The sequence below is a fragment of the Penicillium longicatenatum genome, assembly GCF_028827895.1.
Source record: "Penicillium longicatenatum strain IBT 33135 chromosome Unknown contig_4_segment0_segment0, whole genome shotgun sequence".
NCBI classification, from domain to species: Eukaryota; Fungi; Ascomycota; class Eurotiomycetes; order Eurotiales; family Aspergillaceae; genus Penicillium; species Penicillium longicatenatum.
This window is the reverse complement of record NW_026643122.1, coordinates 554,055-579,975: the sequence shown is the minus strand read 5'-3', so window position 1 is coordinate 579,975 and position 25,921 is coordinate 554,055. Positions and strand designations below refer to the sequence as shown.

Genomic DNA, 25,921 nt, shown 5'->3' with positions numbered 1-25,921 from the left:
TGTTGATATGGTTTTGGTTAGTTTTACATCGGCCAAGGTATGAGATTCTCCAGAATGTTTCTGGCCATTGAACTTTGAGGATCCGGACTTCGATCCTCAGCAGGCCCAGCTCTTTATTGATTGATCTGTTTGTCTGCACAGCCATTCTTCTACAACGTAATCCCCGATGGACTCCAGCCCCACCATTGTATTTATGCCTTGCTATAGGCCTCGTAGACATGCTCCAATCGGAATCAACCCGTATGGTCCTCGGCGTTTTCTTGGTTTCACTTTTCTTAGGAACCTACAGCTTGAGGCTCATCTATAACCTGCACCTGAGCCATGATTCTCAAAGGACCGAGCTATGCTTATGTCCATGCTATGAGGCTTGGTCTGATAGAGCTAGGTGGATACAGCCGTTAATCATTTTAGTATCCAATTTGAATGTCGGTGTGAATAGCGATGAATGTAACGCCATTATATCGATTCAGACCGAGTAACAGGACTCGAACTAGGTATTGAATTTCCAGATAAAGGTGATCAGGAGAAGGGAATGACTGGCTCGAGCACGGTGGTATAGAGGTATCACAGCTCAGTTTCATTAACATGTCTCGAAATCCTTGACCTTGAATAGCTTTACAAAATACTCCTATGCAAACGATCTTCAGAAAAATATGCAAGCTGTGGATTATCGATTCTGTGAATCGTAGTTCGATTACTGCAAATTTAAAAAAGAGAGAATAACCCTAGATTCCCGAAAAGAAAAGCTAAATAATGACAAAAATCCCCGAATGCTATGCGTGTTCGTAATAGTGGATATAAAAATTAATGATTACTGCGAGACAATCCGTATATCTTCATGCTTCTCCTCCTGCAACCGATCAATCTCAGAAGAGATACTCATCACCCACCGATCCTTCTCAACGCGACTCCGCGCCTTGAACACGATCGTTCGACCGTGCTTGCCAAGCGTCGAAACATGCCGCAGAGACCGCTTCGCAGTTCCCTGGAGTGTGTGTTCCTGGGCACGGAAAAGGCTCTTCTTGGTGGGTTGCCAGATCACGAATGTGATGGCGGCGTCTCCATCTCGGCTGGTGAATGAATCGGATGCAAGGTAGACTCGTGGTAGAGCGCGGAGACCAGGGTTATTACTATCGAATGTTTGATTGGCGTATAGCAGGTCATTTTCGGTGATTATGCCTGAGTAGATGTAGCAGTCGTGTAGATCAATGGTTGTTTCGTGTTCTTGGTGGATATGGGGAATTTTGACGCCGTTGTGTTTGCGAAGTGTGCTTCGGAAGATGAGGAGCTTGCCGTCGGAGAGGATAACGTGGCAGCGGGAAAATGTGGTGTGGCGACGGGGTTTGCGGTAGAGCTGACCGGACATCTGGATTCCCATGGTAAGTATTGAAATTAAGAACTCGTGAGATGCAATCACATACCTTGATTGTCCGACAGCCGGATAACGCGCACATGTTGTGTAGGTGTGGTGATGCCTCGGCCTTTTTGACCTCCCATTTCTCTGCAAATTGGCCGACGATTGACTCCATCTCCTCATCAATCTCCAAAAGCTTGAGATTACGCTGGCGCACAGCGATCAGTTCAGCGGCATCGTCGGCATGGCGTGCTCTCCAGTATTTGACCAGAGCATCTAGTCTTTTCACCCATTCGTCGCGGGTGACAGGGTCGTATGCTTGCAGACGGATGACCAAATCATTCTCAAGTGTCATCTCAAATGTCCGGTCATCATCAAATTGCTTGGTAGCACCATCGTCCTGGCGTGAACTAGTCCCCTCGGGTTGAAAGTCAACAGCTGGTCCTTCTTCAATATTAGGATCGGCAGGACTGCTTCCCCATCGCATGCGGCGTACTTCACGCACTTTGCAAAGGTCAATGTATCCATCCGCATGATTGATGTTATGAACTTTCCTTTGCCACTGTGCATAGGCATTCTCATCGTGGCGTTGGACATACTCTGGGTTTCCACTGGACAGCCATTCAACGTCATCATCTTGAATTGGGTACGGGTCAATATCCCAGGTTATTGGTGCTTGGTTTAAGATTTCTTCAGCTGACGGCACGTTCGAATCTTCCGACTGTGCAAGCTTCGGTGGTGCAGGAGGAAGCGCCTTGGCAGGTCTGCAAAACAGCAGGTGTTGGTCTTCGGTGTAGAAGTAGAGACGTTTGTAGAACATCTTGTTCATTCTCTGATGCACGCCTTTCTGTGACGTGAGGCGGACCAAAAACCCCTCCAATGGCGGTGGCTCCTCTTCCTTTTTATCTGCCAGCTTTTTGATCGCGGTCGAGTAGTGGTAGCGTGGCCGAAGCTCGAGTTCATGGGATGACTGCATGGCGATTGACCCATACATGTTCTCTTCGTTTACGCCGAAGACCCACTCGAGACGGTCATATCGCTTCCAGGCAAGGCCCATCTTCTCGGTTTTGGACCAAGCCTTCAGCACCTCGGCCCACTCGGATCGACCTTCGAGCATTTCTATACAGCCCCGAATAATGGCAGCGGCAGCGTGTTTTTCCTCCTTTGCAGCTCGGCTGAGCACTGTAGTGTGATGGTTGTCATCATGGCCCAGACCAAGCTGGGCTTCCAGCTGCTGGAATGGGTTCTTGAAGATCAATGAGACGCCAAGGTCAGGGACATTAATAGGCAGCTTGTCAGGCCGTTGCCACCCAAGTACTTGTCGAATAAATGTGTACCATTCAGCACCATGGGCGGAAGACTTGGGTCGAATTATGAAGATCTTCGTGCCACGCTTGCAGGGATGCCAAATGACGATGGTCTTGTCCAGCGAAGAGTAAAGATTGACCCGGGTATTCCTGTGGTTCAGAAGAACCTCATAGTATGGCCGTATCTTGACCCTCGAGTTTTGAACGTCAGGGATTACACGAGTGCGGTACATCTGGAGGACAAAGGGCGCATGCTCGGCTGAGCTCTTGCGACATACAACCAAGAACTCGCGCCACTTATCCACAGTGCGATTGTCCATTCGCATACTGGTATTTTCAGAATAGTCTTCGGGGAGCTTCTCTTTCATCGACTCTTCCACCAGAACCAACATTCTCTCGGCCTTGATAATCTCACCATTTTGCAACTTTCGTCGACGTGGTCGATTCGCAGATATGGTATTCCCTGTCTTAGCAATCTTGGAGCGCAATCTCTGCTGCTTATCCATGATATTATCATCCAAGTTGTATTTCGCCATTTTTCGCGTGATTCGCCCCTGGGCATGTCTCTCTCGCCCTGGGTCTGCTTGTTCGTTGTCATCTTCATCCTGGGGTTGTTGGTGTTCTAACGTGAATCTTGTAACACCAGAAGCCTGACTTTTCTGTGGTTTTTGCTCTTTCCGCTTGCCTTTCAGCAGATTGGTGGTAGAGTCGGTTTCACTTGGAACCCCAGAAGCACCACCAGTATTTCCAATGCTAGGGCCCCCGATGCTCAAATTTTGAGACCATTGCGACTGAGGCCTCTGGTCGGAGAAGGTCAGTCTCGGGCTAGGGTGTATTGTAGATGTAGTAGATTCCGAGTCAGCGCTGCTGCTTACTTCCTCTCTGGCTGTGACGAACGAGGACGATGCGGTTCCATCGTTGTATATGTTTTCTTGTGTCTTCGCACTTGCCGGGGCACTTGGGCGCGGTGTGCTTTCGCCGTCGTCATCATCCTCTGTATAATTATCATTCGTCTCCGTTGCTGTTTCCGTTTCCGTTTCAGTCTCTGTCTCCGTCTCTGTCTCCGCCTGAATAGGCTCCTCTCCTTCTCTTGGAGGGTGAGAGAGTGTACGAAGTTCCCCCTGCGGATCTTCGGAATCCTCTTGTTCGGTCGTTATGTCTTCCTCCTCTTCAGCCGGCGCATCATTGGTATTGGTATACGTGAGGGCAACCTCCTCTTCCAATGGCTGCGATGACGGCTGATGTCCGTCACCGAAGCTTTCTTGCTGATTGTAATGAAACGTGACAGGATCCACTTTAAACGAGAGTGTCTGCGATGTATAATTCTTCAGCTGAAGCCGTGTTCGGTACCAAGATTTTCGGTGGCCCTGAAGCCATCCAGCTGGAATAGGTCCGATGAAGAAGCGCCGGTTTGTCATGTGCAAATGCTGGGCAGAGGCATGTCGCTAGAATTGGGTCAGTCAGTCTGGGATATCAAGGTGGGGTTATGGGTCAAGCATGCCAGTTTCTGGTCCGTAAAGGACCCAACCTGTAGGCCCTTGTAGTGCTCATGATAGATAGGTTCAGTGGTATCTGATCGAGTGCCGTCGGGCTGGGAGGCACTCATAGCACTGGTATATTATCCAAAAGGAGGCTTATTGCAGAGCAATTGACTGCACATGAAGCACTGAAGTCCTTGCGGCGGGGAAATGATCGAATTAGGCACCTATGAACTCGGTGGATCAATCGCAGGATCTCGATGCAACATGATTCCATGACGTCAAACAAGCAAACAAACCAAATTTGAAGATCATGTCACATGATGCTCAACAACAGCATTGTTTGCACTGTTGGCATCTATGCTGCCCCGCCATTGGCTCACGTGGCAGGCAGCGGTGAGTGACAGCTGTTGGTTATCTCCTTGTTGTTTCGAATTCCCTGAACTTCATTTCCTCTTACATTATCGCAATCATGGCTGCTTCTCCTGATACCAATTGGCTCGCAAAGATCGAGGGCAAGTCCTTCGTGAATGTCTCCATTGACTCCGCCAATGGCGATGCTATCAACACTGAGGAGTTCCTCCAGGCTGCTCGGTCCTTGGTCACTCTGTTCGGTATGTTCAACCAGTTCTATTTCGAATACATATTGATACTGATCTTGTCATGCTCTAGACATCCTTGGTGCCACTACTTTCAACCGTGTCATTGCTGATTTGAACACCAACATCGAGGTTCGTTCCCCCCTGCCCCTCATTCTGCCATAACACCGACTGATGTCTATCATAGAAAGTGCAAAAGCGCAAGGATGCTGCTCCTGCTGAGTCTGAGACCCTCCAGGACCTCGTCCGCAATGAGTTGAAGTCTGGCCAGCACAAGGCTACTGAGGGACTCCTTTGGTTGGTCCGGTAAGTTGCTCTTGCCCAATGCAAACAAGCCATCACATCCCCATAGTCCAACTGGAAACTGATAATATGTTGAATAGCGGCCTCGATTTCACTGTCCAGGCTCTCCGCCACAACCTCGACAACCCCTCCTCCCAGCTCTCCGTTTCTTTCAACCAGGCTTACGGTACCACCCTCAAGCCCCACCACAACTTCGTTGTCAAGGGTGTCTTCAGCGCTGCTATGGGTTTCTGCCCCTACCGGACTACCTTCTTCCGCAAGGTTGACGACAAGAACGCCAAGGCCGCTGATAACGAGAATGAGAAGGTGGACCCTGAGGTTGAGGCTCGCGTGTCTGCTGGTCTGAGCCGCGAGGTTGAGGCTCTGGAGAGGGTTGTGAAGATCTTGAAGACCTTCCAGGCCACCCCCGAGGCTCAGTGGAAGTAAGTTCATTGTGAGGCAGCTGGCTGGATCATTGGGAACCTCTTCAATACAATTTTGATATGTACATATTGAACCTTGCTCTGTGAGCACATCAAGTCTCTTTGATATAGCGAATACGCAGTTTGTTTGTGGCTGCGACAGTTCACTTAAGAATGCGATTCATATATGAATACTTCACTTTGCACGGTCATTAACAGCAACACGAATGTTAGCCATGATCATGAGCAATCCTGTGGTGTTCTTATCATTTCATGGACAATTGGCTGCTACCCTAAAGATGATTGGATCCAAGGCGCTTCAGACATATTGTCCAATTACGCAAGCTTGATCGTCGGGATGAATAAAATAACCTTTGGAATAAACTTGCGTCATCTTGGAGCTGGTTCCCAAGCTATCGTACTAGTAGCTCCAGGCAAGCGCAAGCGCTGAGAAAGTTTCTCAAAGTTTACCGCTGACAAGACTTTGAAACGTGGGACCAATAGTATAGGGCATAAGTATGGCCCCTTAGCCGGATACGAGCAACCATGGAGACCTAAACCTTACAGGGTGGACAACTCCAAAGGGGCTACAGGACCACGTACCACGGTTGTGTGTTGCACTGCCAGTGTCCCAATGCGCACGATCCAGCTCATGTTAAATTTAGCAAGGCTAGAGCCAGCGCCGATTAACAGGGATCGAACATTTAATTTAACCACGATCCACCTGCTTAACGGGTGTCTCAGGATGCTTAATGTTCTCCCCGGATTGAATGGCATTGTGTTCCAAAGACGATGCATGCAATCCCAGATTCAATATATTTAAGCATGTCCAAGGCATTTTAAAGTTTTCACACCTTTCTGACTCCACCTACGTCCACAGACCTATATTTACTCCTCGAGCGGCGCCGAATGGTTGGTGGCATTTGTGGCACGCCAGATGTCAAGCGATCGCTACGAGTTGCATCCACTCTAGCCGACCGCAACGGTGGAGACACCGCAAATGTTAAGTAATTTCCGGGAGCCCACAGAACTGCAGATCGTATCTCGCTTCTGGTAACGGGGCAGTTTCTGTGCCGTCGATCGCCTATTGTAAGGGCAAGTACTCCGTAAACGCGCTGGGCCTGCTGGGCCTCGACACGATGCGATACAACGCATCTCACGATCTCGATGTATATCGTCGATGCGATAGAAAGTCACCGGATTCCAGATCTATTGAACCTTCCCCCTACACCAAGCCAAAAAATTCACATGTTGACAGTTCGTTAGTTTGCCACTAGTCTGCTGTCAAACCTTCCCAACCTTTTCCTTCCGTGGTTCTGGGCACATGCCTTTCGACTTCATTACAGCGCACCGGCCCATGAATTGCCGACAAAGGGGGGTTGCTGAAGACCGCAGATGCCAAGGTGGTCCAGGGGGTGGGGTGGAAATCGATCTAACGCTTCGTCTATCCATACAGCGACAATGGTCTTGCCGGGTCGACCGAACAGAATGAGACTAGTTTGTCATGGTGGTTCTGAATGGTGGGATTGCCAAGATATTTGCTCCACATGGTGAATGGCACGCATCGCTCGTTGGCAGGGACATGCATCAGGCCTTTTCCTTTCTTGACAAAGGTATTCTTCTCGTCATGGTCCCCGAGTTTCTCCCAGCCATGGAACCCACGATTTTGAGGTCTGAGCGGCTATGCGCGGCAGGCTAGAACTTACCACGCGAGCAAGGGTATTTTGTTCCATAGAAACGCTTTGTCGGGGTACCGGCGGACAATCTTCTCCGCATATGGTGTCTGCCGTCCATGGGTGCAAGTGAAACATGTAACGTTTCCTGTCAAGCTAGCATGACGCCCCTGAGGTTTGTGAGGAAATCCAGTTTTGTTAGAGGTTAAGTCCCCACAGGCTCGGCTGGTGGTTCCCAGGCCCGTAGAGTTGCCGTCGCGGGTCACAGTCCAAGATTGCTCACACTAGTGCTTGGTATGCGCATATCAACCATTCTGGAGCCTCAGGGATTTTTTATTTTATTTTTTATTTGGCTTTATCCTGGTCACTTTTATTCAAAACGAGAACCGCCGCCCGTCTCGCCCGCTTGGCGTTCCATTGCCACTGGTTCGTAATGCTAAGCTTGTGATGCAATTTCCTTCTTTTACTTTTCTTTTTTTTCTTTCTGTTCCTCTAGACAGCACTACCCCGAGGGGGTTTGAAGGGTATTGGGGTTCTATCTTAATTCGCCGGCATTATATTCCCTGTTGGGTGAACATGAATTGGAGGTGATCCTTGATTTCTTATCCTGCTATCACCATGCTTCCACTGGAGGGTCGCAGTTTGTCCATCTTTGTTGTGACCACTATTTTCTTGGGTCTTTCATTTATCGCTGTCTGTCTACGATGCTTTGTTCGAATCAAGCTGGTCAAGGCCTTTGGCTGGGATGATGGCCTGATGGTCTTTGCTATGGTAAATTAAGGACAACCCATGTTATGCATGTGACATGTGACTGATGATCAAGTAGCTTTTGAACATCCTCTTCGCATTATGTGGAATTACAGGCGCACTGTATGGCATTGGTCAGAAGACGGATGTGTTGATCGAACGGGGCACCATGGAAACCGCTATGTTTGTATGTGATGCCTTGTCAAATCCTCCAGGCAAATGAGCCCAGGGCTAACAATGTCTCACAGTGGTGGTGGCTCGGCCAAACAGTTTACGTCTGGGTCTGCGGTGTCGCAAAGGCTTCAATCGCCCTGGCCTTACTCCGCCTCACCGTCTCCCGAATGCACCGAGTGGCCCTTTGGGGCGTTATCGCCGTGACCACGATCGTCGGTCTAGTGTTCTGGTTCATGTTGACTTTACAATGCCATCCGGTCTCGTACTTCTGGCAGCGAGTTCGGATGTATAACACCCCACCGGAGATCCTCAGTGGCTCTTGCGTGAACCTCGACGGCATCATCGATATAGCCTATGTCTATAGTGTCACCGCCACCATGTGTGATCTGACTCTGGGACTTTTGCCCGTTTCCCTCGTCTGGAATTTGCAGATGAATGCCCGGACCAAAGCTGCTTTGGCCGGTATTCTTGGCATGGGATGCGTGTATGTTCTCAGCTGTGTATAAATGGACTTCCAGCTAACCAAATATTATAGTGCAAGCGCAGCTGTCATCGTTCGCATTCCTTTCCTGCATGACTACAAGGACACGAATTTCCTTTGTGAGTGTTCCTTGCTTTGACCTACCCAGCGCGAAACAACAATTCTAATGCTATGATAGACGCAACTACCAACATCTCCATCTGGTCCAACATCGAAGCCGGCCTCGGTATCGCCGCCGGCAGCCTGGTTACCCTCCGACCACTCTTTCGCTGGTTTCGTGACCCCAGCTCAGTCGGTACCCGGAGCAAGCGCACTGGTGGCAGTGTCCCCTTAGACAGTGTAAATGTTGCACGCTCTGGTGATCCCTCGGGCCCACGGTACTGGCGACCGGATCTCGATCCCGAGGATGCACATGTAATCACTACGGTTCATACTTCGAACCAGGATAGTCGCACGAGTAGCCAGGAGGACTTGAACCCTAATAAGGGGACTTTCTTTCGTGGGGTGAATGTGCAGAAGACTTTCTTTGTTTCGGAGGACGAGTCATAGATTTATTTTTGGGTGGTTTTTGTGCTTTCAATGTTTTATATTCTTTTAACAGTTAAAATTAGATTTAAAGTAATTATGGATTCTTTATGATCGTACATGTTTGCAATTATGTCTTCAGTATCTACATATGTGTAATGAGTAGCCTGGTGATATGGATGTTAGAAGGCTTCTTGCCCATCTAGAACCAAAGCAATATTCGTTGCTATATATCTAGGCCGGGAGAACCTTAGTACACAGCGCAACCCTACGAGTATAGCACCCATATGAATTTTATACCAATTCAGTTGAAATACGACAGATAATAAATACGAAAAGTACATACTCCCATTGGAACCCCAAGGACCCTTGCAAAACCGATACCAAATCCGGAATCCGAAGTCAAAACCCTCTATCTTCAAGCTTGGATCATATTACCATAGATTGAATTGTCCCCAACAAGCCCGCCGGGCTAGCTCAATCGGTAGAGCGTGAGACTCTTAATCTCAAGGTTGCGGGTTCGACCCCCGCGTTCGGTTATTTTTTTTTTCAAATTTTTTTTTTGAAAAATCATCACATTCTGGGTGGATTTTTTTTCTCGGTTAGGGCTATTTTTGATTGTGCTTCATGGAACCATAAAGTGATCGGCCTTCAACAAGCCCAGCCGGGCTAGCTCAATCGGTAGAGCGTGAGACTCTTAATCTCAAGGTTGCGGGTTCGACCCCCGCGTTCGGTTCTACATTTCTTTTTCATTTTTGAAATGTTTTGATTGGAAGATTATTATCCTCCTATCACATCCCACCGTAGTTTTTTTGTTGCCTCCCAATCTCTCTCTTCTCTTCTGATGGCAGACAGGCTCCGAGGTTGGTGATGAATTTTATTCAGTTACAGTTACCGAACAATGGTTGTCCTGAGACTATCTATCCTCTCTGTATAGCCTAGGTTTTACTTCAAGACCCAATTGAATTAGACAGCCTATTATTTCTGCCTATACAATGCTAAAGGCTGAATGAACTCTAGGAATAATATATTCTTATTCAAAGATAGTGGCTGTTTCATTATAAATCCTTCAATGAACGCTCAACGCCCAATGCTATGCACAATCAAGGTAAGGTGCTTGAGAACGCCTGTCACAATATCAAGAATTGAAGGAAGCAATAGCAAACAGTAGGAAAAAAAAGTGGTAATTGTGAAGACACCACGAGTCTACTTATTATGCAAGGGAACGTAGGTCTTGATCACCCGCTGACCTCCAGATTGTTGCCCCCAGTGTAGACGCCTTCAAAATCAAGACTAGCGAGCATGCCATTGACTCGGTCAATCTCGCGACTCAGGTCTTCCACGTTCACGGCAAGACTGCTTACTTCGTCGAATTTCCGTCGACGGTTGGCGTCTGCGATCATTTCGGATACGAAGAATTTCTGCTCCTCCAGCACGATAAGGCGTTCCCGTAGCGACTTCTCTTCTGCTTCTAGGGCGGAGACGGCGCTGCTTGTGTCGCTGGCTAGACTCGTGTTGCTGCCGTTGGGCGCGAGACGTTTGTTGTATGCAATTGAAGCGAGCGCAGATTCTTGGGGTTTGATGGGGGCTGGTGAGCCGTTGACTAAAGTGCTTGGGGAGGAAGTGCGACTGGGTATAGAGTCTCTTGATGGAGATGCGTGTTTGAGAACCTTTGGAAGGGATTTCAAAGGGAGCATGTGAAGATGAAGGAAAGAGCTGGCTTGCTGATATATCGCTTTCTGTAAGCGTTGTTGTGTGGGAGAGTTGGTGGGCAGGTCGCGAATACGTCGAGCTGCAACATCGTACTTTGAGAAGGAGTCGATGAGTCGCTTGCGGACTTTGGAAGCATCTGCAATTTGTGCTGAAGCTGGTGGTCTTCTCGGGTCTCTTTTATGGTGTCAGTAGATGTATAGCTAGATCGAAATACATAACATACTGCAATGCGGCAAGGAGCCTCTGGAACCTGGGAAGATGGAGACGGATGCCTCTTTCAAATTGGACCAGATTCTCATAAGCCCTAACCTCTGGGGGCTTCCGTGAAAGGTCTTCTTGGAAGTCACGCTTGTCAAATAATGTCGTCTTGCAATCTTTGCAAAGCCTGATATCCACATTGATCAAACGGTCTGCACCGGCTTTCTCTGATGTTTTTGACACTTAAAAATATTAGAACAATGGCCATTTTGGAAAAAATCCGAATACTTACGAGGTGCGATGCTTAGTCCCACTTCACTGGAACAGCCTGTACTGGTATCACCACATACGACCTGCCCGCAAGTTCTGCAATGATGTCTCCGGAAAGAGTACCCTGAGAAGTCCTGCTGGCAAAAAGGACACCTGGTGACGCTGGCATCATCTTGCCAGCTGACAATAGTCTGCTCGACAGCTTTTCGCTGGTCACTCTGCCAGGGAATGGAGAATAATTTATTCGTACTAGACTGTATCTGATCCGGTGGGAGACCGGCAAGGAGTTGTGTAAGCCGAGTTAACCGTTTCTCAAGTCGAGAAACCTCCAGGAAATTCTTGTCCACCGTCTGTTTTCTGATGTTTTTGAATGCCTGCGTATGGTCTCTTATTGCTCCTGCGCTTTATAAGCTTCGTTTATCCACAAGAATGTTGGGAAGTGCATACCATTATGGTCATTATAACCCTCCCTTGACTTATAACAGGTTTCACACACCCGAGCCCATATACCCCTCACAGGTTCAGGCTGGGCTGACCGAGATAGCTTCATTTGATACATGGTATGCTCTTCGCAAAATAGCTTGCCGCATTTTCGACAGTTGACGCAGCCGTTGGTGCCGTTCAGACGTTTGCCGCATGACGGCTCTAGACAGATGTCATAGAGATTACCAGCCTGCCAGTGCTCCTTTGTAATGAGGTCTTCTGGGTCGAGAAGCTTAGGGACATTATCAGACGGTCCGGCATGGGTGGTTCCGAGGGGGCGGCTGGCGACTGGGGCTGTTTGATTTTCATTCGACTCGAAGACATCCAAGCCCTTGAGTTTTTGATTCAAAACAGCTAGAGGTTGGAACCTCCTCGCCTTCTCCATCTGCACTTTGAACCAATCCTTCACTTCATCTTGTCGGTCATCTTCTAGGTTCTGATGGAGATCGTCGAGGTGTCTGCCGACAAGTGTTAATACCGCCGCCATGCCACTTAGGGGTAAAAATCGGAGAGAATTGAAAAGCACCTGTTGAGCTGGAGGAGGGTAACCTATGGAAATAACATATTAGTACCTGCCCTCACCAGAGTCCATAGATAAGCTAGACGTACCATCTCCTCACTGCAGATCGGGCAAGAGAGCTGAGCTCCGGGAGCCGCCGGTGCCGCAGATATAGAAGTGTCGCCATTCTCGACGGATATGCGTGAAGTAAGATCTTGTGTTTCTGTTGAGAATTGCGAGATAGATGTCTGGGAACTGAGGGACACGCTGCTGGCGGTTGGCGAAAGCACCCTTGGCTTCGGCTGCGGGGACGAGGACGGGGCTGATGAAAGCGCGGTCGGGGTGCCTAGAACACGACCTCCACCCAACGTCCTCCGGGACATGATTACGGGGACATGGGAAGCTGGGTTGGAAATTGTTTTCTGCCCAACATCGAGTTGGCTGCACAGGGTTAAGCGCCCGGGGGAGTTGAATCGTTGAAGGGCTGGTGACGATGCAGTGGAGCCTTGTTTAGTGTCAGGCCTTAGGCATCAACCTATTAGGGGCCGGACCTCGGGATGTTCCTCACAAGAATGTATACACAGTATCAAAGAAATTATTCATTTAAAGTAAGGAAACGTAACGATGATATAGGAATATTGTCCGTGAATTGGAAATCTAATTGGTCCAGCAAAAAAAGTGCCTTTATGTGACCACATCAGGAACCTACGGAGTAGTTTGTACTGGATTACACTACACCTGATACCAAAGTTACTACTTTATATTCTTGAGATAAATTGAATAAGATGACTGAGAATGTAGCATCTATGTCCGTTAGCTTACAATAGTGTATTGATCTATGAATGCTTTCATTTAGATGTAAGATGAATCGCTGATACTAGTACTATGCATGGATGCGTAACGGTCGTGATATTTATCGCTTAATGACAGGCAGAAGAAAGTCAATTTTTTGATAATTTGAGGCATCTTTTCAACTTTTTTTCCCCCCTCTTGCGAGATTTCTTTTTTTTATAGTCGTAAACATGTCCTTATGAACATGTCCCTATGAACAAGCTTGGATCAACATCCAACGCATATCCTCCCCCCTTATTACCCCTATATTGTTTTATCGCTCATAGTCCCGGTGGGAGGCGGTACCGGTATTAGGGTTCATGTATTCCCGATGGACGTGGGTGCTTCCGTCATCTCGGCGGTCAACATCCCGGTGTCGATATGTGCCGCTGGGATCGAGGCGCTCGCGGTGGTGTCGTTGCGCGTCACCGGCGCGAAAGTCGAGATGTTGATCGTATGCCCCGGTGCTGGGGTCGTATGCTGTTGTGCCGTATCCGGTGTCATATGCGTCGGCATCATATGTGAGCCCGGTGGCATCGGTGCCGTTGTCAGACGTTCCGTAGCCCGACGGAGCATAGGCTTCGTCACGGTTGTCATAGCCGACTGTGAGATCATATGTCGTGCCGGTCGATTCATAATTTGTGCCAAGGGTGTCGTATGTAGTAGTAGTTGCTTCGTAGTCACTTGGGTAGCCAGTATCCGCTGTGTAACTGCGGTTGCTCATTTTCGATGTTGTCAACTGGTTCTCAAGATGTAGAATTTAAGACTGAATATGTTTTTGATTTGATATGATAATGGCATACAAGAGTCGAAGAGACTTGGCTTTTATACCTGTGCTTGTGGCGTCAGAGTGATAATCATGATCCTTTGTGACATCACATATCTGGAGTAAATGAGGCGAGTTAGTTCGAGATTGAAGCAAAATGTGCATCCATCGCTGGAACATAGTCTGATTGATTAAAACTAGAGAATGTGGCATAAGCATATCGCCTCAGGAGGCGGATGATGTTATTTAGACCCAAGATAATGAACTGCACGCCACCATTGATCCACCAGGTCATCCCCATCACCTCTAAGATGCACTAGGGAAAGTCGAATAATTTCTATTGGGATTGAGCCTGGCGCCATAGTCATAGCTAAGAGGGTATCTGTTACACCACCCAATTGCTGAAAGCTTCTTTGCAACTTTCAAACATTAAGTCGTTGGGGAAAACCCCTCATAGTCGTGGCACAGGTAGAGAGAATTTAACGTCAATTTGCCTTCTTTAAGTGCGTAACGTAACTCCTTCACCTTCCCTTCGGCCCCTAATCTGTTACCGCAAAAGCCGAAGGCTGAGCCAGCAGAATATTGATATTGGAACCTGGAAATATAGCAAATACGTCTAAATGCCGAGTGAATAGTATCCCCTACGCCTACCAAAATCCAGTCTCGCATACCCTATCAGTCAACGACTGAGAGCCCGCTTCATGCACGAAGCAGTCACGCTCTGAATGGAAATAGAGGCAATGGGGCTTTAAGCAATAGAAAGAGAACTGATGTGTTGTTTAGTGGAAATCATGGGATTTGTATGCTACAACAACAGATAAGTTCCTGGGTCTCCATGACGATCTGTCAATCTTGTACCAAAGTTAGATACAACTGCCACAAAGCGAAACCCTCTACAAAAGTAAGTGATATGTAGGACTACCTATACATGAATCCGCCGTACACCTCGAGGACATAGACTACACATAGTTTGCACAAAGGGCCTTGAATTAAAGTATGTTTTACAACTATAGAATCTACCCTGTTGACCATTCCATCCCATCAAGCAATTATTTAACTCTCCTGGCCCAATGGCGCCAGCGAGTCCGACAAGAATTCATTTGCATTCATCAAGTCCGTGCTTCCATAGACAACCCTACGACGGGCAACAGGTGCACGAGTACCGGCAGGTGCACCGTCGGCACCCGGCTGACCACTTGTCCGCTTCACCCAGTCCTGCAAATTACCATATTCATCCATGCTGCCACCGCCAACAGTGAACACAATAGCTTCGTTGAAAGCCTGGCGGCGTTGTCCAAAGGTGGCACCGGTGCCGGGGCCGGAGGCACCCATTGTACCGGGCATCTGCTGGTTTCGTGAGGCGGAGGCCGGGGGCATGGCACCACGAGCGTTGGCGCTGCGTGGGTCAAAGTAGAGGTAGTTTTCTGTCTTTGTGATAGCGGAGCTGGATGCCGAGGCTGGATCCATGATAGACTCTGTGATCTTAGTCACGGTGAGATCTTTGTTGGCGGGAAGGAAGTTCTTCACGCCGGAAATGAGGGAATCGAAGTTGGCACCCAGTGCACCGGAAGTGATGCGGTCTGTGAGGCGGTTGGAGAGTGATGAGAAGCCGCGGAAGATGTCGGAGGATTGTTGCTCTGGAGCGGCGGTTGTCATCATGGTCATACGGGTGATTTCGCGTACTTGCCGGACGTAGGCGATAGGAGTGATATCGGTGACACCGGCCTGAGTGAGAGCTTCTTCGAATTGTGTCATCTCTGTGCGGTTAAGCTCGGTCTCGGTACTGAGGAACCAGATAATGAAAATGCGCAGCTTGTCTGTGGGGTTGCTACCCTTGGCTGGGTCGTTGATCACCTCCAAAAGCTGTGCCTTGGTCTGTTTTGTGATGTTCTCCTCCAGCTCAAAGAAGTTATCCAACTGTCGGTCCTTGATGCCCTTCAACAAGGCAGTGGCAATGTTCATGTGCATATCAAGAACAGCCTTACGCTCTCGCAGCTCTGGGAGTAGCGTAATGGCCGCCTTAAGGTGCTGCGCAGAGGCACCGGTATCATTCTGGAGATCCTCAATAGAAGAAGCACCGGTCTTTTTCGTGATATCGTTTGCATCCTCCTTGTACCGTGTCAACTCAGCATCAATGTCTTCGGCGACCTGAGGGAATGGTGCGCCGGCATTCCGCTGCCAGAAGAAATCATTACTATTCAGATCATACGACTTCTTCCCGCTCTTGCCCGAGTCCTGCTCGTCGGCATCCAAGGTAATCCGGTTCAACCGCATCTGTAGCACATCTTGCACCAGAGACTGGTATGTCCAGGAGTGTGAGAGCATGGGCACCAAATCAACGTTTCGGTCCATAATAATCAACACGGGGCGCGTCGAGGGTACTCCCGGTAGAGCCCTTTGATTGCCGGAGAAGAGATTATCCTTGGAGTTGAGGATGTGATCACGCAATTTCCGATCAAGCTTCGTTGCGATGAGCTCAGCGGCACCACCCTTGGGGCATCGAATGATAGGAATGGAACCTAGAAAGTTTTAGTTGATGATCGTGGTATTAAAGATGAATAACCTACCCATGGTCACGCTGACGCTAAAGAGGCCGCTGACCACCTTATCCACAATGGCATCCAGATCTTCATCTGTCGTCTTCGGGCTGTTGATCTTGTAGTATGCGTCGTTGCCCATACCCAAGGAAAAAAGATCAGGCTCGGCGACAATGAAGTTGAGATACTGATCGAAGACTTGAGCGACATGCTCTGAGGCACCAGATGTGGCTATTTGCGAAGCAAAGTCCTCGAGGAGGGGTCGGGGAACAGAGGATAGGAAGTTGACATAGGCGGGGGAATAAAGGCCCTGGGAAAGATCGCGGGCAATCGCTTGAATATTCGTCTCATTTGGCTCGACCAGGTACACGACTGGGACGTCGGGAATGGGATATCTTTGAGAATTGATGCTCCTAAAACCATGTTAATTATCAACTCCGGCTACTGAGAGGGCGGGGTCGCAATAGCATACAGGTGAATAGTAATACCCCACGCTCGGAGATCATTGACTCGGAGAACACTGCTGATAACGTCACGGCCCATGGCATCGAATACCAGGACCTTCCAGATCGGATCGCCATCCTCATTCAAGATCGGGGTGGAGTGGGAGATGAGGCCGCCATGGCTAGAGGGATCATGGGAGTCCTCCACAGGGCGGGGATCATGGTTCAGGTTCAGGAGTTTTTGAATCGAAGCTTGAACAGTCAGTCAGCCATAGTCCGTAGATTTGGGGGCAGTATCGAGCAATCACCTACCGACCTGTCGGTCTCGGAGGGACATTGGATGCGCCATGGCAGACCAAGCACCACGGGCTTCGGGAAAACACTCAACGATCGGTATTTAGCTCCACAGCATACAAGAGGAGAATACGAATTCCAACAGGAGGTCAATCATCAAAGTTGGAAGAGCTGGGCTTTTTGATTGTTGATATCCCGCTTTCCCCGTTAAGCATGAAGCGTGGCCCCAAGGGATGAGGTAATCAGACAAACCGAGCAAACTCCGGGGGACGTGTCACATGTATGACATGTCACCAACGGAGCTTACATGTATTTACGGTCTTAATACAGTGAAACAGTGATCTAGCCATCATTTGGCCAATGAGAAACAGTAACATCGTACCAACTCCGTTCGAAATATTACCTACCTTGCGCAGCAATTTGCTGCCCCTTCCACCTCAAATCTCTCCTCCACATCACCCCATCATCTCCCCCCAAACCCCCTTTTCTTCGTAAAGCGAATGGCTATGATGCTAGAGTGGCTCTTGAGTTAGGAGCCTATCTATTCTCTGCCTCAGAGTATTTTTCTCCTGAAGGAAACAAGCTTAAAACCCCAGAGAAAGGAGAGCGCAGCCTGGAACCAGGGTCCAGAATACAATCAGTGCAGGAGAGAAACAGAAGGAAAAAAAGCAAGCAGACAACCCTAAAGGATACTGGAAAATCCAGGTGTCTCAGAAATATTTTTTACTTCTTTTTTCTTCTTGTCTACGGGTTGTATACAGCCATTCAGGGTCATTAAAAGGTGCAGAAAATACCAGGGAATCGACGCCAAACCCACAGGATTTCATCAGCGACAGTGGATGCCTGAGGCAAACACGATCTTAAAACCCATCACTAAGACACGCATATTCTGTTTTGCAATTTAAACAAAAGGGAAAGAAAGGTACGACAGTATCCGTGGCTACGTCTCAGTCCTGCTCTAGCTGTACCATTTGTGATATAACCTTGAAAAAGGTTGGGACGATCACATCCTGATAATTCGTCATTTCCTCAGTCTTCACTGTGTTACCAGTTGCCGCCGACGCGCATTCTCAGCCAATTATATCGCGCTCTGATCGATCAGACGCGTGACCCCCGCACCTGACTCTCGGTCAAACGTTTTCCCTCATCCCCCAATAAAGCAGGCGGTGGTAAAAGCATTTCAGAGTGGACCCACGTGATATACAGGGCAAACATACATCTGCAAGCTTTCATTTAAGTAAAGTGAAGTGAGAGATTTTCCTTTGAGTTCTGGTGGGTGCACATCATGGAGCAGTCCTCGGCTCAGAACCGAATGCCGGGTCTGCCCCATACCAGAACACCTCAGGGACCCTCGCCACAATTCTGGAACAGTATGGAGTCCATGTATCCTGATTCACAGATTCAATCTTCCCAATCCCAGCAGCCTCAGGATGCATCCTCTCAGCAACCATTGGGAATTGGCTGGGATCATCCAGTGCTTCAACAACAGCAGATGCTCCAACATCAACAGACCCAGATGACGTCGCCGAATGACCCCAATCTTGAGATTTACTCCATTCCCCAATCATGGCAGCCAAACCCATTGCATCAACCTGGTCGTGGCTATGTCCCATCTCCTCAATTCCAGACCGCACAACCACTGCAGCAGTTTCCACCAAATCAAATGCAGTATGATTCGCATTCCCTGCAACCGTCCGAGAGCTCGGCCTTTCCTTCCTACTCCTTCCCACCGAACTTCTATCCGCAACAACTCTCCGTGCAAGACTCGTACCAGGCACGCCCTTCACAGCAAAATCCGCAGTCTGCGGAGTTCCAGGTGCCTACCCCGCAGCCTACCTTGTCTCAGTTCGCCGCGCCACCTGGGTATCCCCCGGCTGATTTGCACAATACCATCGACCTCACCCAAGACTTCCCCTCCGAACCTGGACATCACCAAACCATCGACCCACAATTTTTGAACCCGACAACGCAATCTGCACAACGTCAAGTCGTGAACAACAATTTCTTGTATGGAAATCCTGCCGAGTTTGACCGGGCTGGTGGGCAGATGTTCGACTATTTTGAGAATGACATCTCCGCTCAACCTCAATTCCGTGTTGGCCCCGGTCATGCTAACCCTCAAAACGGTATGTTTGCTTCAAGTCACATGGGTCTCCCTGTTCCCGAGAGCATAAGTGCGGCAAAGAAGCCTACCAAGAAACAGCCAGCAAAGAAAACTGCGAAGAAGGAGAACAAGGCAAAGGGGGCTAGTAGTGAGAGCTCTGAGGACTCTGAGCTGGAAATTGAGGCCCCACCTGAGCCATCGCCCATCCCCGCAGTTCGGCCGATTGAGCCCATTGCAGCAGCTGTGTACGATACTCTGCAGGCCGTGTGGTCGCCTCGAAACAAGAAAGTTTCTGCCGATAAAGTAAAGAACGGGCTGATGGCCTTCAAAGAAATTATTAAGACTCTTCGGGATTCTTGGAAAGACCAGGTTCAGGCGATGAAGAACGCAGAGAACCAAGGCGATAATGAAAAAGCCACCGAGTTGAAGAAAAGTGTGATTTTGCAGCGCCAGACAATGGATAAGATCATGACCACCGCAATGGAGATGGGTCATCCTGTGATCGTCGAGAAGTATGCTCCCCTCCCCAGTCCTGCCCCCACCGTTCCCTTGTACCATGCGTCTGTACATGGCTGTCGTGGCGATATAAATCTGAACCAAATTGAGAGCTTTGCCCATGTAAACCTGTTTCCCGTGGAATGGATCAAGCTACAATTAATATGGCTACAAATAAGCGTTGCCTCCTATGTTACAGACTGCATTTCATCATGCTTTTTTGGCCACATAACATATGGACAAACATCAAAGCCTGGATTGCCAGGTAGATACGCTGACTAAAGCTATCTACAAAGCCTTGGACAAAATGCCTCATTTGCTAGGCTTTAAGCATGTCATGCCGCCGTTTCCAAGCATCGTCTCATCTCATTTGGTCTTTATAAGATTGCTAATCAGGCTTTATATAGATGCGGAGAACATCCGGTGGCACTTGCAGCCATCTACTCCTTTCTGGCAGACCGATTCCAGGCCGCTGATTTTGAAGGATCACTGACCATTAACATGATCAAGGTAAGTTATTACGTGACGCAAAATTCTTCAAATGAGATTTCTGACAAAAGCTCCAGCTTCTGGCGCAATTCATTACTGTAGATGAAGAAATTTTGCAGAAAACCAACCTTACTAAGCTGCTACCTCGCTTCATTAAGAAAGGTGGACCATCTATCAAGGAGCCAGCGCAGAAAATCTTAGATAATGCTGCGGCCGCTACTAAGTGGAAGCAAAAGAATGCCGAGATAGCGGATGATTCCTCAGCGAAAGGCTCGTCTGCAGATTCTCCCTCGGCGGAAATTGCTGGCTCGAAACGCCCACGAGACGGTGAGAGTAATACCCAGCCTGCCACGAAGCGGATGGTTGTTACGTCGAACCCAAAGGATCTGAGTAAACCTGCCGTGCCAGCTAATGGTGTGGGCAAGCGACCTGTCGAAGGCGCTCAGAATGGCAAGGCCGCCACCACAGCAGCGCCTCGCCCTAGAGCCAATGTTGTGGCACCCAAGCCTTCAAGTCTTTTTGGCGCATTGAGCTCTGCTTCCAAGCGACCAGGAACAACAAATGCCGAAAGAGCCGCAGCAATCGCTGCAGGGAAGCCTGCGTACGTGTCAACTTCACATTTTGCCCAATCTTTGAAATACAGCCAAACTAACATTGTAAATAGACCTGCTGCGGAGAAGAAGGAAAAGCCCGCAGCACCCCCTCCTAAACCCGCTTTCTCCTTTGGTGACATCATGGCCGATCTCAGCAAACCCAAAGAGCCCGTTGTCGTCAAGCCCACTGAGGAAAGAGCCCCGGAGACGGAAGAAGAACGGACAAAGCGGCTACGTAAAGAAGAGCGACGCAAGCTGCGTGTCACCTGGAAACCAGACGATTCACTCACAGAGGTCCGGTTGTTCACCCATGATCCTGACGAAGAGCTGGGCCCTGGTGATGGTTCCTTGCGCGGCGCGGGAGATGTGAAGGGCGAAGGGAGTGTTCTCAAGCTTCACAAAGATTTGGAGGAGCTAGAGGAAGACGACCTTGGTGGTATGCGGGAGATCAGTTACGGCGAATACCCTGCTCTCACTGGTGAGTTGCACTTTCCCACAAACGAAAACCCAAATCGACTAACCCCAAAACAGAAGTGGTCATTGAATCGGATGAAATGAAGAACGGCAACTTCATTAAACGTGGCGGAAACCAAATCCCCAGCAGCCCCGAGAAAGAGGCTCAGGATCACCGCGAGTCAACTACCCTCATGGTGTTCCACACTTCTCCAGCCGACGTCCCCTCGACTCCGAAGGAGCCCCCGCTCCTGAGGCCGACGAGGCTGTCCCTGATGTTATTCCTTTCGGAGAATTGCCCGATACCATCAAGGTATGTCATCTCTCATCACAAATCTGGAACAGTAATTAATCGCATTTGATACAGGCCCGGCAAGAACGGTACTTCGAATACATGAATCCCAAACCCGCGCCGCCTCCCCCGGCTCAGCTCCAACCCCAGCCAAACCAAGCAGCCGGTGGATTTGACATTTCCAATATCTTGAAAATGATCCATGCAGGAACGCAACAGCAATCAACACCCCCACCGCAGACCGCGCAACAACCTGCGGCCCCGATGTCCGATCTGGAGCGCACCATCAACATGTTTCGCCAGCAACAGCCCATCGTCCCTCAAGTTCCTCAAGTCCCTCAAGCCTCGTTACCTCAGCTACCGGTTGGGGGCATTGATTTCCAAAATATTCTTAATGTCATGAAACAGTTGCAGCCAGGCGCATACACCCAACCACAGCAGACCCAGCCTGCAATTGCTCCCAACTTCGGAGCCATGTTCGGGCAATTCCCCGGTCAGAACCAACAGTCCGGTCCCCCACAGCACATGCAGTCAGGAATAAATTACGAAGATCCTGAACGTCTGAAACGCATGCGTGAGGACCCATCGGCCGATGGCCAGTACGACCCTTCATGGAGTCGTCAGAAGCGGACCAAAGCCAACGAGACCAAGCCGGTAAGCTTATACCCCAACCCCATCTTTTCCTCAACGCAAATTGCTTACATCTAGAATAGTACAAATATGGACTGGTTGCATGCAAGTTCTGGGCTGAAGGGAAATGCAGAAAAGGCGACAACTGCACTTTCCGCCATGATTAAATAACCCGCCTCACAACGGCTTTGAAAATGTCGGTTCAGAATCGGATCTGCTGCTGGCATCTACCTGTGTTAGGATACACGGGTTTAATTTTTCTTCTTTGTCTCTTTCCCCCCAACCCCCTCGATCTTCGATCCCCGAAGCAATTCATGCATGGGCCTTTACGAAGGCTCGAAGGCGTTCTTGCGGCTATCTTTATCATTTCCTTTCTTTGTCTGTGTACTATTTGGCTTTCAGCTTCATCTTCCATATGTCTACGCATTCAGAAGGGGTTTTACAGTACCAGGTTTCATCTTATGGCGCATGCTTCGGGGGAAAGAAAACATATGTACATTAACAATAACTATCGATAGCCTCTTCATCTAATGAAGATTAAGTGTCTGATCAAATTTCTCGCCATAATCCTTTCTTTTTCTGTATCCAGATGATGCTGTCTTCGTGATCTTACGCTACAAGCGGTTTCTGTCTTTGAGTTGGCTACGAGACTCTTCGTACTGTTCATCATGCAGCTATCGGATGGTCGGGACGTATCTATGACCATGTTGCTTTCATATGGGATTTCGGAGTAGCAGCATTTTCAATGAGGATGAGAAGCCAAAAAATTAAGATGGAAGACAGGTGCGTAAGTGTATGAGATACAGATTACTATTTGATGGGCTTCGAACAGGTGTCGTAATGCTATAATCCATAAGCCTGTAGCCTTCAGTTTGAGAACTACCACACTAGCACACATTCCATGCGCAGAACGATGAACCCTGCAATACCAAGCCAGCCCAAATAAGAAGAAGTTACTGTAGGCAATAGTGGGTCCCCGGATCCACACAAAGCTTAGCACCGGTTTGAAATTGAGATTTGGACTTGCGTGAGACTTATTTTGTTGTACTTGATTAATATGTGGATAGTGGTCGCCAATATTACTCTCTCCCTGTCAAATAATGAGTCATATCTGCATTGGCACGAGCACTTTTGTTCAGTACTTTCAATTATTCTTTGAACAGTCTTTTAGGATCTATCATATTCCGGCTAGACAAGGCTTGTAAAAAGATATTCGAATAGCTATTTATTTGAGAACCAAATAACCGTACCATATTTATCATGCTCTATATCCAATCGCTATGCATATAAAAAGAAAAAAAAGTCTAATCAAAGATGGACGCCTTCACGGAGTTAGGCTGGATGTACTCTGAGGCATTGCGGAAGCTGTTGAATCCCCAGCGAATCTGACCAGCCATAGCAATCTCCACATCCAAATCTTTGGCAAAGGCCCACGCCAAACCGCTGTCGCGCTGGAAGGCACGGCCAACCAAGATCAAATCAATGTTCTCCTCGTTCATAATCTTCTCAGCAAGATTACCGTTGTTAATGCTACCCACGGCCGAAACAAGCATCTTGTCTCCAACAGCCTTCTTGACTGCGGCAGCATGCGGGACCTGGAAAGCACCGGTACCATTGATCTTCTGCGCGGAGTGCACACCACCAGTACTAATATCGATGAGGTCGATGGCGCCCTGTGCAGCGAGGGCCTTGGCGAACTCGATAGTGTCCTCCAGCTTCCAGCCCTTCTCCTCGGGCATGCTCTTCTCCAGCCAGTCGGTAGCCGAAACACGCAGGAAGACGGGCATGTTATCGCCGACGGTGTCACGGGTCAGCTGGGCAATCTCCAGGGGAAGACGAATGCGGTTCTCGAAGCTGCCGCCGTATTGATCGGTACGCTTGTTCGAGGAAGCACTCAGGAAGGAAGACAGCAGGTAGCCATGGGCGTTGTGGATCTCAATGAAATCGACACCAGCGGCGACAGCACGCTTCGCTGCGGCAACCCACATATCCTTGACCTCCTGGATATCCTGGAGAGTCATAGCCTGGGGAATGATATCTCCCTCAGCGAAGGGAATGGCACTAGGGCCCTTCACATTCTCGACCCAGCCACCGACGGCATTGGTGGCAGTGGCACCGCCCAACCAGGGGGCAACGGTCGAGGCCTTACGACCGGCGTGAGCGAGCTGGATACCGATCTTCTGGTTCTGGCTGTGGGCAAATTCAACGACCTCCTTCAACGGCTTGATCTGCGAGTCCTGCCACAGACCCACACAGCCGGGAGTGATACGGCCCTCGGGAACGACGCCCGTAGCTTCGATAATAATCATGCCGGGACCACGCATGGCAATGCCACCGTAGTGAGCCATGTGCCAGGGGGTCATGTGGCCGTTATCGGCACTGTATTGGCACATCGGGGCGACCTAGATGTCTCGTGAGTACTCGGTCTCGGGTGGACTTGGAACATGTTTCGAATGAGGATTTTACTTACACCCAAACGGTTTTGGAAGGTCATGCCTCGAATAGTCAGGGGCTGGAACAGTTTCGGGATGGCCTTGCCACTTGTCTGAGGGTTGCGAGCAGTACCGGCTGCGGGCTCCTGGGCAGGAGTGAAATAGGAAATGCCCTCAGCGGGCTTGACGGGGATATCGGGCCAAGTCATTTTGAAGAGTATGTATTAAATAAACGAGTGATACCTTGGAATGAGAGGCAGGGAATCGACCACCTGACAATTGATTGATAAAGAAAAATCTCAACTAATAAACGTTTCATCCAGGGTCTAGTAATGCTGCCGAAGTCTTTATATAGTTCAGGGTTTATACGTATACGTATACTCCACTGGAGTCTGATTTCTAATCCCCGAAAAAACTTTTCCATGGAGGCGAATAGAATGGTCCCGCTGTCCCGGGGCCCGCAAGAAAATCACCCTATAATTGAGTTTAGTCACCGCAGATTTCCAAGAAGATTTTGGGCAAGGGAGTCCCGAGAGAGTAGATCGACTTGTGTTGAATTTGTATTCCGACTCGTCATCATGCATAGTCAGCATTTTAACGTTGGTGCAGATGGAATCCTAGTTCATTTTCTTCAGCTTCATGGCAAAAGTCCCCGAGGGAACGCCGATCGGTTCAATTCCTCCCCGATATGGACCCACTTATGGAATGATCTTCGACGGAATATATACTCCGTCGGTGTCGCTGAGGGATTTCAAACATGGACCCCTATACTCTTCAGACTAATGAATTGCAAACTATTATTAGATTTGTCATTGTAGAGTATGAACATGTACACATACATCAATTTAAGGTTTTCGGGCCAGCCACATGGACACCTCAAGGAAATGGCAAAAACACGCTAACGTGGTCGGTAAGCGAGTGGGCCATGTAAGCGAGTGGGCCACCCAACCACTTTTCCTACACATATATGCATATATATCAACCACATAACGTCTTATATTCATATAACTCTACTTGGACATGCTGTTTTTCTATGGCCAATTTCACCACAATTACCACATTTAGGTAAAGCCCGGGGTTTTGGTGTTTCCGAGGCCTGTGCTGGAGGCACCCGCGGACCTGGCCTTGCTTGAAAGAACGAATTATGAGCCTCCTGGAGCTGTAGAGCCTCTTGTACGGATAGACCACCTTCTTGTGCTATCCACCTAGTCGTACGTTCACGTCTTTTCTTTTGTATATTGTGTTCGTCGCGTAGTAGCTTGTTTTCTGCCTCGAGAAGGATGCCGTTCTGCATAGCAATTTGACAGCCTTTGATAAGCTGGTTTAACGCGGTTTGAGATGGTGATGGAGGGCTTCT

At 48.9% G+C, this 25,921-nt stretch overlaps 8 protein-coding genes across 8 annotated transcripts; 3 read left to right on the top strand and 5 right to left on the bottom strand.

The window, feature by feature from the left end:
• Window positions 1-811: 811 nt before the first annotated feature.
• Window positions 812-4,267, bottom strand: N7484_007013 (sporulation-specific 71 family protein; the record flags this gene model as incomplete). The annotated part of the gene is made up of 3 exons (XM_057117400.1): window positions 812-1,366; window positions 1,422-4,106; window positions 4,190-4,267. 3 exons carry the CDS (start codon window positions 4,265-4,267, stop codon window positions 812-814), a joined length of 3,318 nt encoding a protein of 1,105 aa, XP_056970435.1.
• A 344-nt stretch (window positions 4,268-4,611) lies between these two features.
• N7484_007012 (GLTP domain-containing protein) lies at window positions 4,612-5,467 on the top strand (the record flags this gene model as incomplete). The annotated part of the gene is made up of 4 exons (XM_057117399.1): window positions 4,612-4,753; window positions 4,812-4,870; window positions 4,926-5,044; window positions 5,122-5,467. 4 exons carry the CDS (start codon window positions 4,612-4,614, stop codon window positions 5,465-5,467), a joined length of 666 nt encoding a protein of 221 aa, XP_056970434.1.
• A 2,266-nt stretch (window positions 5,468-7,733) lies between these two features.
• Window positions 7,734-9,066, top strand: N7484_007011 (uncharacterized protein; the record flags this gene model as incomplete). Its single annotated transcript, XM_057117398.1, has 5 exons — window positions 7,734-7,886; window positions 7,942-8,049; window positions 8,111-8,520; window positions 8,572-8,636; window positions 8,696-9,066. The coding sequence occupies 5 exons, from the start codon at window positions 7,734-7,736 to the stop codon at window positions 9,064-9,066; spliced, it is 1,107 nt and encodes a 368-aa protein (XP_056970433.1).
• Window positions 9,067-10,280: 1,214 nt separating this feature from the next.
• N7484_007010 (uncharacterized protein) lies at window positions 10,281-12,588 on the bottom strand (the record flags this gene model as incomplete). The annotated part of the gene is made up of 6 exons (XM_057117397.1): window positions 10,281-10,929; window positions 10,979-11,195; window positions 11,246-11,620; window positions 11,671-12,164; window positions 12,233-12,255; window positions 12,316-12,588. The coding sequence occupies 6 exons, from the start codon at window positions 12,586-12,588 to the stop codon at window positions 10,281-10,283; spliced, it is 2,031 nt and encodes a 676-aa protein (XP_056970432.1).
• Window positions 12,589-13,310: 722 nt separating this feature from the next.
• On the bottom strand, window positions 13,311-13,760 carry N7484_007009 (uncharacterized protein; the record flags this gene model as incomplete). The annotated part of the gene is made up of 1 exon (XM_057117396.1): window positions 13,311-13,760. The coding sequence occupies one exon, from the start codon at window positions 13,758-13,760 to the stop codon at window positions 13,311-13,313; it is 450 nt and encodes a 149-aa protein (XP_056970431.1).
• Window positions 13,761-14,855: 1,095 nt separating this feature from the next.
• sly1 (syntaxin-binding protein) lies at window positions 14,856-17,131 on the bottom strand (the record flags this gene model as incomplete). The annotated part of the gene is made up of 4 exons (XM_057117395.1): window positions 14,856-16,321; window positions 16,370-16,752; window positions 16,812-17,034; window positions 17,095-17,131. 4 exons carry the CDS (start codon window positions 17,129-17,131, stop codon window positions 14,856-14,858), a joined length of 2,109 nt encoding a protein of 702 aa, XP_056970430.1.
• Window positions 17,132-18,361: 1,230 nt separating this feature from the next.
• On the top strand, window positions 18,362-22,299 carry N7484_007007 (uncharacterized protein; the record flags this gene model as incomplete). Its single annotated transcript, XM_057117394.1, has 8 exons — window positions 18,362-19,740; window positions 20,083-20,185; window positions 20,242-20,765; window positions 20,829-21,235; window positions 21,289-21,391; window positions 21,427-21,523; window positions 21,578-22,156; window positions 22,216-22,299. 8 exons carry the CDS (start codon window positions 18,362-18,364, stop codon window positions 22,297-22,299), a joined length of 3,276 nt encoding a protein of 1,091 aa, XP_056970429.1.
• Window positions 22,300-23,436: 1,137 nt separating this feature from the next.
• Window positions 23,437-24,773, bottom strand: N7484_007006 (NADH:flavin oxidoreductase/NADH oxidase; the record flags this gene model as incomplete). The annotated part of the gene is made up of 2 exons (XM_057117393.1): window positions 23,437-24,534; window positions 24,603-24,773. The coding sequence occupies 2 exons, from the start codon at window positions 24,771-24,773 to the stop codon at window positions 23,437-23,439; spliced, it is 1,269 nt and encodes a 422-aa protein (XP_056970428.1).
• Window positions 24,774-25,921: the final 1,148 nt, after the last annotated feature.